The sequence below is a fragment of the Centrocercus urophasianus genome, unplaced genomic scaffold, assembly GCF_019232065.1.
Source record: "Centrocercus urophasianus isolate 14NV4802_14NV808 unplaced genomic scaffold, USGS_Curo_1.0 seq_12, whole genome shotgun sequence".
In the NCBI taxonomy this organism is placed as follows: Eukaryota; Metazoa; Chordata; class Aves; order Galliformes; family Phasianidae; genus Centrocercus; species Centrocercus urophasianus.
The window spans coordinates 57,358,326-57,371,091 of NW_024884364.1; the positions used below are offsets into that span (position 1 = coordinate 57,358,326).

The 12,766-nt window shown below is 41.2% G+C and overlaps 1 protein-coding gene across 11 annotated transcripts in view; it reads left to right on the plus strand.

Annotated features, from left to right (window-relative positions):
• The window catches only part of MAP4K4 (mitogen-activated protein kinase kinase kinase kinase 4), a 151,370-nt gene extending 141,350 nt beyond the window's left edge, over positions 1 to 10,020 (plus strand). For all 11 annotated transcript variants that reach the window (XM_042810293.1, XM_042810294.1, XM_042810299.1 and 8 more), the window contains 5 exons: positions 2,345 to 2,445; positions 3,194 to 3,343; positions 3,977 to 4,136; positions 6,083 to 6,222; positions 6,833 to 10,020. In XM_042810293.1, the coding sequence (XP_042666227.1) occupies positions 2,345 to 2,445; positions 3,194 to 3,343; positions 3,977 to 4,136; positions 6,083 to 6,222; positions 6,833 to 6,916 (635 nt within the window). In that variant the 3' untranslated portion in view covers positions 6,917 to 10,020. The remainder of the gene's footprint in view (positions 1 to 2,344; positions 2,446 to 3,193; positions 3,344 to 3,976; positions 4,137 to 6,082; positions 6,223 to 6,832) is intronic.
• Positions 10,021 to 12,766: the final 2,746 nt, after the last annotated feature.

A 12,766-nucleotide genomic window follows, 5' to 3' on the forward strand; every position in this document is an offset into this window, starting at 1 on the left:
CATTTGGTTTGGTTTTCCCCTAAGAGCCAGCTCAGTTCCTTTCAAGCCCTGTCAGTCAGTGTAGAGCAGCAGCAGTCAGACTGAGCTGTTTCTTTCTGTCATGCACGCGCTCTTGCAGAAGAGCATAATCAATAACTATTGCAGTAAGTGACTGCTGAGCCTTGAGCTTGACCCCAAAAACAATTAATAATGTACTTCTCTAGTATCATATCCCAGGGTGTCAGCAGCATAATGAAGTGGTCTGTTAACAATACATTAACAGCTATAGAAAGGAGGCTTTCCAGTAGGGAAGCGTGAGAAACAAAGAGCATTCTTTTCCAGATGAAGGGTGATTTGTTGCAGCCTGGCACTGAACTTCCCTCTGCGCTGAAAACATACAGTAGACTTCTTCAGGTAGTGAGAGGCCCCTTTGGCAGCTGTGCCTCAGTTCCCAAGAAGGATGAGCCCTGTGAATAGTTGTGCTTACAGACTGGAGGTTGCCAGTGAGGCAGCTGGCACTGGTCGCTTCCTTGTCTCTTTGATGCAGTGGCGTTTCAGACATCAAGCTGAAGTGGTATTTATGGCTCTCAGTTGCTTCAGGCAACTTTTGGCTCCTCTCAGTGATTAATTGCTCTTTTGAAACTTAAGATTTGGGTGAATTCCCAGATAGCACCCAGAGCAAAGAGTGAGGATTATCAAAGGTTTCCTTTCAGAGATAAGGTGATTTTGTTCAATATCCCCTTCTTCCCCAAGAAAATATTCCAAGAAATCTTGCAAGCCAGACAAGACTGAACAAAAGCTCTATTTTTCCATTGGTACAGCTGTGGAGGTTGAGAGGCTTTTTTTGTCTGCTGAAGTGTCAAGTCTTCTAACACTTAAAGCTCAGTATTCTTGCTTCCCTGCAGAATAAAAGGGGGAGCAAGAAATAGCTTTGTCTCCCTCCTGCCTACCAATAGATTGCAACTGCAGGCTTTTACAGTAGGTAAGATATCTGAAATACGTTAAATAGTACTTACTAAAGAAATGTTCTTCTCACAAGTCTGAGATTCTTCACTTCAGCCCTATTTCAAAATCAATTTTAGTTAGGAGATAATAATGGCAGGTGGAGATGTAGGGATTTACTCATTGTTTTCAAAAAGCATTCCACTCCTCTAATACTTGAAGAGAAAGCTTCCTAAGTGTAATCCAAATAATGTTTTTTTTCATTCTTCTCCTCCAAAAAGAGCACCAGAAACAGGTTAACAAACCTCAGTATTCTAAAAGTCCTCACAATCTTTTCCTACACAATGAAAATGGCAGCTGCAAATGCAGATCCAGCGGCACTAATTGAATGGCAATTTCTAAACGTTCAGTTCCCTCCTATGAAAATAAAATAAAGTAGTAGTAAATAGAGCTTTTTGAGATGGTTACATTTGCCAGCTGTTTGACTGGCAACAGAAAGATATGCAAGAATTTGCAAGTCATCCATGTCGTGACCTATGTTAATTCTGATCAATTCTGCGATTATTTGTCAAGTCTTTGGTGTAGTTCTTCCTTGAAGCATTTTGTGGCTGAAATGCTACAATTGTTGCTTTTGTCAAATGAGAAAAAAAAAGAAAAGATTGCAAAATGTTGTTGTTTCTAAACTGTCCCTGAGAAACTCCTGACTCCTTAACACCTCTAAAAACTTTTCCGTTCCTTAGGCAGAAGGTAAAATTTGTCACCAGAATTGTCACTAAGGTGACTTGAGCTCATGTTTTACTTGAGAATTAGAGGTAAGGTCAGTTGGACACAGCTCAGGTAGTACAACTTGTTTGCATTCAGTCAGCTACCTGTTTCCTTTAAACTATCATCTGAGGAAGAGCTTTTTGTCAGCCACCTACTTATTTTCTGTGAAATTTTTGATAACGGTTTTTCTTTTGGGCAATGAACGACAAAAAAGCCACCTTTTGTTTTTTGAAATGGACTCATTTCTCAACTTTTCACTTGAGTTCCCTTTTTCCCCTCCTTTTCTCTGGGGAATTGTTCCATCAGCTCAAAATACCACTCCCGACGCTGTGATTGTGATTGCCAATAAACTACCACAGTCATTGGCTTCTTTTATTGGAAACATCCCTGCCTGAAAACTGTTTTCTTGATGAGCTAGCGCAGTCTAATGTGGAAAGAAAAGTGTAAATAAATGTGTACTGGCTAGGTAATTGAAAGCGTGATGACAGGTTCAGTTACTGACAGGAGTAACAATTTTTGTGGTATAAATGTGTCAAAATACTCAGAAATAGCAATTCTAAAATGAAGCATTAGTAAAAACCTTCAAACATGTGTAAATATGGGGAACTAGCGTCGCTTTCCGATTACTGAATTAATTTTTGTTTTGGTTTAATTTCAGTAAAATATGAAAGAATCAAATTCTTGGTAATTGCATTGAAGAGTTCTGTGGAAGTCTATGCATGGGCACCGAAGCCATACCACAAATTTATGGCCTTTAAGGTAACAGTATATTTTAGCCATCTGTTGGGTTTTCACATATTGAGTTACAGTTTCCCCTTTTACAAAAGTGGTGTGACGGACGTTTTGTCACAGCTGTGGTCCAGCTTCTTTGGTAAATCTGCCTTGAATTTCTTACATTTTCAGTTACGGATGAGGGAGGGTTGGCTCTGAGAGGCATTGTATTTAGAATGCTGAATTGCAACCATGCATAAATGAATGTTCAAAATGACACAAAATCACAGCAGTTTGTATCCTTGCTATAAATAAAACATGAAGCCAAGAGAAGCGAGCTGAGTCTAAGCATCTTCATGTGAGCAGAAGATGTCATTAGATTATGTTCAGCTTTGTTATCTTTTGAGTACAGCAAGAATGAATTTAGCTGCCTCGCTGTAATTACCAAACTGATTTGCAGACAATCAGTTACTGCCGGTTGTGCAGATTGAAGTAAATGCTCCAGGAGTATCAAATTGCTCTCGCGAAAGTTCAAGGTGATTCTTACTGAAAACAAACAGACGACAGAAGTAAACCCCAGGGAATAGAGTGTGTAATATTACATGATTGAAATGCAGCAGGGTGCTGAGCGATCTCTCCTTGTCTGTGGAAGATGTTAGCCTCTAACTGCTCTGGTGGATGGAGCAAAGGCCTACTGGAGGAGTAGGCTCGTCAACTGTGCATTAGCAGCATGCTTTTATAAAACCTATCGAGGTCCTAAACAGGAAAGTAAATCTCACTGATTGTTTTCTTGCAGTCATTTGGTGAATTGGTACATAAGCCATTGCTGGTGGATCTAACTGTAGAAGAGGGTCAGAGACTAAAAGTCATTTATGGCTCCTGTGCTGGCTTCCATGCTGTTGATGTGGATTCGGGATCAGTCTACGATATTTATCTACCAACACATGTAAGAGTTCTTCCTGGGGTGGGGGAGTTTCTTTCCTTCTGGTTTTCCCCTCCCTCCTTTTTCTCAGATGAAAAATGTGCCAGGCTGTCCCTGTGCAAAGTGGGAGTGGGTGGAGGGGGACAAATAAATGTGGCTTAGAGCCTTGGGCCTTGTCCTGTGTCCTGTCCTCAGGGTCATTGTATCTCCTTGCCTGGGAGCTGCCTGCTCAGATCTGGGTTTCAGGGGTGATAGGTAGATGGCTGAGTGCATAGCACATAGTCAGCTGCAGGGAAGGTGGCAGTATGAGTTATATGACTGCCTTCTGATAATATTCAGCAGGCTTGGCAAAGGCCTGTGTTTTCATCTCTTGCTGTGGAAATGGGCACTCCTACCGAGAAGTTCATCTTTCCTGTTTTCAGATGTCTGCCTTAAGATGAAAGAATTCATTCCCTAAAGTTTTCTAATTATCTGCTGTTGCTGTGTAGGGTGTCTAAGTTGAAGGGAGAGCTAGCACTTCTGGTGTGCATCCTTGGTCTGCTATCAGACAAAAATCAGAATTCACCTAGGCCTTTCCCCCCACCACGGGCTCTTCAGTATTAAAATAAAAAAAAAAAAAACAAAGAAAACCCTTTGTCTTCATTTCTGTCTCTTTAGATCCAGAGCAGTATCCAACCTCACGCAATCATAATTCTCCCAAATACGGATGGAATGGAGCTACTGGTCTGCTATGAGGATGAAGGAGTTTATGTAAACACATATGGAAGGATCACCAAGGATGTGGTTCTGCAATGGGGAGAAATGCCAACGTCAGTTGGTAAGTGCCCAGAGAGTCAAATGCAATATGCTGTGAGAAAGTGGGAGTGCATGTGGGCAGAAAGAAAATGCAGCAGGTTTGATCTCAGATTCAGAAGCAGCAATGCTGTGATATTGCTGAAAAACAGCTGTGCAAAGTTTGGAGGAATCGTATGAATCCATTTCATGTTGAGTTTTTTAGAACAAGATCCAAGGAAACGTGTGGACTTCAGGAATAAAAAACTCCTTTATTATACAACATGATTTTTCCAGTCCATTACAGAGTTTTTCCTAGACAGCAACAAAATTAGAAAAACCATTAAGATGTGTAAGGTGACACACAGGATATTATTACAGGTTGATGACAGTCTATCTGATTTGATGGATTTACTCTAATTCATCTGCAGATTGCTTATCTATCTTTGCAAGAAAGTGTTGGTATAGCCTGTTGGTATAGGTGCTCTTGCTGCCTATGCTGCCTTATTTCAGTGCTGAGTGTGGCATGGGCTGTGATTACACCTTTGTTTTGTTGTGCGAACACACTGAGTTTGCTTGTTTTGGAATGGATGCATGGATCAGTAGTTACTGCTCAGGTTACTGCTGCTGTGAGAGCAACATGGGAGAAGGAAATTTAAAAAGTTTTATGCGTGGCATGTTCACTCTGCTGCATTTAACTCTTGACTAGATCTGAAAGCAAGCATATTCTATCAACTGGCAAATTGTAGAGCCCTGGGGACTGAAGTGGCTGTGAAGTAAATGGCACAGAGGCAGTTGATACCATCAGAATATCTCATCTGACAATCCTGATAAAATGTTTGGCTCAGTTATCACTAGTGACATATGTAAAAATATTCTGGCACAACGGCATATGTGTTGGTATACACATGTGTTGTACCATAGCAGATAATTTGGCTTATTTCACTGAAAATTAATGTGAAAAAAAGATAACATAAATGGGGAAGTATTATGAAATTAAATCTTTTTAAATTTTCCTTGTTAAGATCTGTTGTGCTTCTTTTTATTTTTTTCTGTTCAGTATGCATACAAATCAGAGGCAACAGCTTATTCTTCACTAAGTTCCCATATGTTATTTTTGGCAGCATTCTTAAGACTATCCATCAAATTTCTTTCTGAATATTCTTTTTCATAATGCTGCTGCCTTTCTCCTTCATTCAGTTTTTAATGCTACCAGGAACAGATTTTTTCCTCATGCCAGTACTAATCTGTTTTCCCCAGTGATACCCTGAGGAATAAATGCTCGTTTTTAATTTATTTGTGTGTGAAGGAAAGCAGAAGGACAAATAATAGTACTTCCACTTGGAGAGCTTAATATGAACCTTTTTTAAAATATGCAGAGTACTTGTGAGGCCAGCTGGCTTTTTTGGGAAGGAAAGCAGATTTTTGAAGCATTATTCCTATTAAAGGCGGCTAGCAGGTTTTTTTTTTCCTTCTTTTTTCCTAATTTTTCCATTCTGTCTCTTTCTCTTTTGCCAACAAACTCCTTCAAAGCAAGGAATTGACACCGTAAGACACTGAAATGGTTCTGGGGATGTTCCGGAGCGGATAGGCTTTGTCTGTTTCAACTTTGCGTTCTGCTTTTTCCTTGTCGACACCTAATTAACCTGTCTCGTTGCCAAACCTGGGAGGAAAAATCTTTGTAAAACTCAGTGTTCCTTCCATTAATTGGAAAGCTTCTATTGTGTCATGTGTGCTCAGGCACAAAATACATTACTAACATGGACAGCTCGTGTGGTAATAAAAGGAAAAAAAAAAGGATATTTTGGGGGCAGTGCTGTGAAAATGCTGATGGCTGAAATAGCGCTCTGAGCATTTGTGTGTTTTTACGGTGTGCACAGGCAAGTCACTGTTAATTACAGTGTTTAAACATATTCCTCTGCTTTTTTAAAAAGTTACTCTGTGTTGCCCTCTACCTGTGCTAACCGGCTGTGTTGTGTTTTTTCTCCGCAGCATATATTCGATCCAATCAGATTATGGGCTGGGGAGAAAAAGCGATCGAAATACGCTCGGTAGAAACTGGACACTTGGACGGTGTGTTCATGCACAAAAGGGCACAAAGACTCAAGTTCTTATGTGAACGTAATGACAAGGTATAATCCACCCCCACCCCTGTTTCTTGCCGAGATGATAAACGTGTACTTTAAGCTGGTGCTTGCAGTGAGTTGGCCCCAACCAGCAGCCAAACACTCCTTTCTCACGTGGAATGGGGAGAAAATGAAAGGAGTGTGAAAGGACTTATGGATCAAGATAAAGACAGCTTAATAAGGAAAGCAAAAGCTTGGCTGTGCAAGCCAAGCGTAATAAGGAATTCGTCAGTTTCTTCCCATTACAATGATGTCCTCATTCCTCCTCCTTTCTGCCAACTTTTCTTGCCAAGCATGCTTTCCCATGCAGTATGGGATATCTCTTTGGTCATTTGGGGTCCACCATCCAGGTGTTACCCTCTCCCAGTCTTTGGGGGTAAGGGGCCTGGTAAGAAAGCCTTGATGATGTGCAAGCCAAAACACCAGTGTGTTAGCAGTGCTCTTTTAGCCATGAGTGCAAAGCTCAGTACCGTATAGGATGCAGTGAACAAAGTCAGCTGCATCTCAGCCAGACCCAGTACTGAGCTTTACAGAACTGTAATGGCACTGTAGATGTCACAGGCAGCAAATACAAAGGAAAATCTCTGCTTCCTTACCTTTTTTCTTTTCTTCACAGGTTTTCTTTGCCTCCGTACGGTCAGGTGGAAGCAGTCAAGTATATTTCATGACCCTTGGCAGGACTTCTCTTCTGAGCTGGTAGAAGCAGTGGGCTTTGGCAAGGAATTGCTGACATCCAGAGTCTGAGATCTTCATAACTCGGAATTATTTTCAACTGGAGTACAGACCTGCACTAATGCAGCACTCTGTGTAAATGTGTGTGCAGGCATCACTGGTGTTAGGTTTCTTTTTGTTTTTCAACTGAGGCTGCGAGGCAGCTGGTGCTGTAAAGATATTGCCATCAGGTGCTACAGTGTCTTTGAGGTTTGGGATCATGCTAGAAAGCTACAGGTCTTTTTTTGCCTTCAGCTCCAGGATTCCTAGGCTTTGAAGGACTCTGTTTGTTAGTGTTAAAACAGAGGGGGGGAAAAAAAGGAAAACAAAACAGATTTACCATGAACATGCTGTTGAGTGGACAGGAGGCAGGCAAGAGAAGGTGAGAAGTGGTGTAGAGAGTCAGAAAGGCTGAAACAGAAGGGCAGATCTAGTCTATCTAGTAATGTTAACAATGTATTTAATTGACATTTCTTTTTTTGTAATGTGACAATATGTGGACGAAGAGGAAGGTGCAGGTTTTAAGAAGTTAATATTTATAAAATGTGAAAGATGCAGTGACTAGGATGGAGAACTTCTTGGGGACAGGGAGGGTGGGATGGGGTCAGGGTGGAATTCTTGGTTTTTTTTTTTTTTTGTTTCTGCAGTTTCCTTTTGGCCTGGCCAATAACTTTAGTCATTTTCTGTGTACCAGATATTGCCTGAAACATGTGCAGATGGTTAAAAAAGGAAAAAAGGAAAAAAAAAAAAGGAAAAAAAAACAGACAAAAAAAGAGAAAAAAAGTTCATTTTCTATAATGATTCTGTGTTAGGCCAGAACTTGGTTATGTCACAGTATTAGCACTGCCTCAGTTAAAGGTTTAATTTTTGTTTAAACCTAGAAGTGCAACAACAGTTTTACCACAGTCTGCACTCGCAGAACTAAAAAAAAAAAAAAAAAAAAAAAAAGAAAAAAAAAGAAATAAAATCCAAACTACATATGTTTATTTTTTGTGCCTACCTCATTGTTTTTAATGCGTAAAAGAAAAGAGGTGGTTTAGTTTATACATTTTTAGATGAAAACCATTAATGTCTAATTTAATCTTAATACCAAAACTACCAGATTGAAAGGTTTCTGACTGTTATCGTGTAGCAAGTTTCAGCAGGAGGAGAGAGTGGGCCGTTGGGGCAATAGTGGTAGCGTTATGGCAGTGAGACACTGATTATTGTAATTTGCTGACTAAATTTGGAAAGCAAGCGTTTTTCTAAACCAGTTTCATCCTTAATAGAAGTCTGAATTTAGCCTAAAACCGGAGGTTTCACTCTTCTAACATGTGGGCTTAGCAACAGGCAGGTAAATAACTAGGCTAGTTCTATAAACTGTTAAATGTTGTAGGAAACATTTTGGGGCGGTGATGTTTTTCTTTTTTAAGAATGCAATGCACTAAAACTCTTTTAAGAATGTAGTTAATACTGCTTATTCATAAAAACAACGTATACTTGTGTTTAGATGTAAGATCCCAGCTCTGGCTTTTTTCTTTCTTTTTTTTTTTTTTTTTTTTTTAAGTCAGTTTTATTTTATTAATAAGTTCTGACATTTGTAATAAATGTCTTGAGAGTAATAATTTGTTTAATGGCTACATGTTCATTACTTGAGAAAACCTTGAGTGTATAATAATCTGTTGGTGATGTAATAATGCACAGTGTCATGATTCAGCCATTTTTATTTTCGTTTTGTTTTTTAATTATTATTATTATTATTATTATTCCTTTGGTGGGGTACTTTGTCGACAGCTGCCTTAAGCTGTTCATTCAGTGAACAGGCTCTCAGTGTTCCGTGGGCTTTGTCTTCTGCTACGTTGAACTTTCTCTCCTGGCATGGCAGGTAGGGCTTTTCCAGCACGTGTGCTCCGGGCGCCCAGCCGCGAGCACGAGCTGTGCGGAGCTGAGACTCAGCCAACTTTCTCTTGATATCAATCCGACTGCTGTAAATCCTTCAAACCCAAGCAGCGTTTCTGCTGAAGGCTCCTTCGAACGTCACAGACAGTGTAAGAGTGAGTGGTAGATGCGTACCACGAGTGCATGTACACACACCCACACACCCCACACACCAAAAGAGTTAAAACTCAAGAAAGCCTTACGTTTGCTGGCAGAGGAGTACCTAGAAATATTTTTTTTAACCGTGTGACTTTTGGATAGCGTTGAAGGTGAAGGATGTGTTCTTTTCATGCCTGGCGCGGTCAGCCAGAGGAACGATGAACCTTTTGTACTCTCATGAACTAAAGGGGACTCGAGAAGCAACGCGGGTGTAATCACACATGGGCCCTGTAGCGTAGCTTACCCCAGCTGATTTGACCCAATGTCAGTCTGCGTGATTTAACTCTTCCAGCGCTCTGTGCTCCAAAATCAATGTAGTCCTTGAAAGCTGATGCTGTTCTCCCAGAGGAAGATGCTCCTGTGCTGTTAGGGATTCCCGGGTCACGGATGCACGCTGTTGGCGTTGGGAGGCTCCCGGTGGGAAGCTCCCTCTGTCTTTGTGTCCATAGAAGTGCCAGGACAGCAACATGGCAAGGTAAACCCAGTATTACAAAACCACTACGTATACAGACATCGAACTCTAAACAGTGCTTTTGTAAGCAAAGAAGAAAAGAAAAGCTCCTAGGTTTAGTTTTAAGCTTTAATAAGTAATAATTTTCTGTATCTTTAAGTCAAAGTAACCCTAACTTGTATGACTGCAGTGTTTTTATTTTTTATCTTATGCACATGTTATGTTGGAGAAAATGTTTACAAAAATGGTTTTGTTACACTAATGTGCATCACATATTTATGGTTTATTTGAAAGTGATTTTTGTGGGTTTTTTAGTTTTTCATAGTAGTAGTAGTACACTTTTTGTGATTTATAACCCCAGGTTCTGCTGATTATAAAGATGCTAAACAATACTACAAAATGACAAACTGCATTAAAATTACTAATCGTAGAGCTGCAAAGCAGACTGGTGACAAGTAAAACACTCAGCCTTTTTTTTGCAGTGCTATCTAACTTGTCTTCTGTGTATTATGGAAATTACTGTTTTTTCCCCGTTTTTCCTTAAATAAAGTCAAACTGACACCTGTCGTATGTGGAAAGTATTTTGAATATCTGCTGGCTGCAGAAATCAAGCTGCATGTTGCCCAGTTGCTTGCGTAAGAACAAAAGCCTTATTGTCAAATCTCTTAATTTTGTGGAGACTTTGACAACAAACTTGGGCTTTTGAGGGCTTTTTTAATTCTTTTTTTTTTCTTTTTTCTTTTTTTTTTTTTTTGCAGAAAGCCCAATCTCGTGGTGCAATTGCTCTTTTGAGAATTAGTTTTCCTTTAAGAAAAAAAAAAAGAAAAAAGAAGCTTGGAAACACTGGTATGTGGCCAGCAGCTTGAGAAGAGATATTGCCCAAAGGGCAACCTGGAAGTGCTGTGTACATGTCCTCCCACCTCCCTCCAGCCCTCAGCATTGGTGGCTGGGAATGGGATACTGCTAAGGGAGTGGCATGAGCTGGAGACCTGGGCCAGATTCCCCATGGTCTAAAAGCACAGATCCAAGAAATTGGCCAGGCTTTCTGAGCACCGAGCCCTGAGTACTGGGCAGGTTTGATGCAAGGCTGCTGTGTGTGCCAGCAGAGTTCCCGTTAACCTTTGTGCATATTTTCCACCATGGACCATGTCTGTTTTTCTCAGTGGAGATAAGCAGCAGATGTTTCCTTCTGCATAGGCTGCTCTCTGCTGGAGGAGGAGGCAGCTTGCATTCCCGGCCTCCAGCCTTCCCACCCGCTTTCATCTTTTGAAGGCAAGGGGATGTTGTGAGCTGAAACACATTCCAGGGTTTTCTTTGCTTCCTGCAGACAAAGGTATCTGAAACCCTCGAGCTTTCCGCTTCTGTGCATATCAGATACCAAGAGAGGCTGAACTGAGAGAGCCGTGGGGGCCAGCAAGCTGCTCTTGCAGCTGCCAGCTTTCCTTCATTGTCTTTCACCAGCTGAATACTTCACTGAGTTAGAATGCTTTTTGGATAGTCAAGCACAAAAGCATCTAGATCCAGCAGCCCTAGGGGTTTGGGGTGACACAGGCCATACCATGCAACACTTCCATGCTCCTGTGAAAGAGCGTGCAACAGGAAGATGGAGATTAAAGATGAGGGCATTTGAGCAGCTGATCTCTGTGGGGCTTGGGTAGGTGGCACTGATGAGACAGGCCCACGTGAGGAACACAGAACACAAAGGAACAAAATGGTCAAAGGCATCAGCTTTGCTAAAAGTAGAGTGAACGCACCCAGATGGTGGCCCATTTCTCACCCGAGCTCAGCATGGAGAGTAGCACCTGGTGCAAGGAGCTGGAGGTTTGTGCCTCTTTTACACAAGCTAAAGGCTCAGAAAATGCCTTCCGTGATTAAAAAACAATTATTTTGATGCTTAAGATGGCTCTTTTGATGTATAGGGATCACCCAGCTATAGGCATTAACTCCACTGCAGCCTTAAGCATCTGTTTATTTCAAACATAAACACAGCCATAGCCCCCATTCTCCAGGCTTTTAGTTGTATTCGAACCTCTGTGGAATGCTTTAGTCCCAAACCTGAAGGCAGACTTGTGGTGATGGGGCCTACGCTAATGCAGAGTTCACGTGGAGGAGCTCAGCTGGGGGAGCTGCAGCCGTGTGTGCGCAGAAGCTCGGTCTGAAGATCTGTCTCACTGGACTTCATGAAATCCCAGACCTCCCCAGATCAAATCACAAGAACTTCTGGAAAATCCAAGTGGAAATTTTCTCCATGTTTCGGTAATGAAATTAACTGAAAGACAGGAAGAGAGGATGAACTGGCAAAGAACATTAAAATGCAAAGTATGTAATTACAGACTCGCAGTTGTAATGACTCTAATGGTTATCAGAGAAAAGTATAAAAGGAGAATAAATTATTTCAGGGCATAAAGAATCAGTTATGGGTAATTAAGCTGCAATTATCATTACTATGCTGCTATGGTAGGTTTTTTTTAAAGCTGTTTTTTCTAAAATGGAGTAATGTGGGTTAGGTGTGCGTTCGTTTATTGTCTGCCGTTCCAATAAAAGCGTTTTCTAGAGTTTTTTCAAAATGTACCAGTGGAGGAATCTCAGTTTTCTGCTAATGAAAGCACTGGGTTCCCTTTATGAAGTGATTTATTTCGCATCACACAGTGTTCAGTGGCATCATTCAAACTAATGCTCAGGGAAGTGCATTAACTCATGCGTACCATCAAGCATGTAGGCCAGCAGCCAGCTTCAGTTGGGTTCTTCGCATGCTTAACACTGAGTGATTTGGTGAATTGGCAGTTCCAGTCTCTAACTGAGCAAGGACAGCAGGGTTGAGAGCGGCTAACAGCATTCTTGGTTCAATCCACAGATGGCTGAAGCTGGAAATCTGACTGAGAAAAGTTTCAGTTCACAGCATTGTGACAAACGTTGATGGTCATTAGCCTTAAAAGGCCCCTTGTGAAACATGGCAGGTAACAGCTGGCTCACAAGCAGCTGCCCTGGAGGCTGTGTGGAGGGCTAGCTGTGCTGCTGATGGAGCCAGAGACCTAGGGTGGCTGTATCTTACGAACAATGAGCCAAAAAGTCAGCAGGCAACCAGGTTTTAACACGTTTCTCATGACGTCAAAATCTTTGCAGGACTTGCCATCTGTTGCATGTTTTTGAGTACCGCCTTGCGTCATGTAACGAGTTGATAGTGTGACACAAAGGATTCTTCAGCAATGCTGAAAATTGAAAAAACGTTAGGGTTTTGTGTTCCAAAGATAAACTTAACACAGGCCCCTTTACTGCTGTTCAAAATTTAATTACATTTGGAATCTTTTCCTG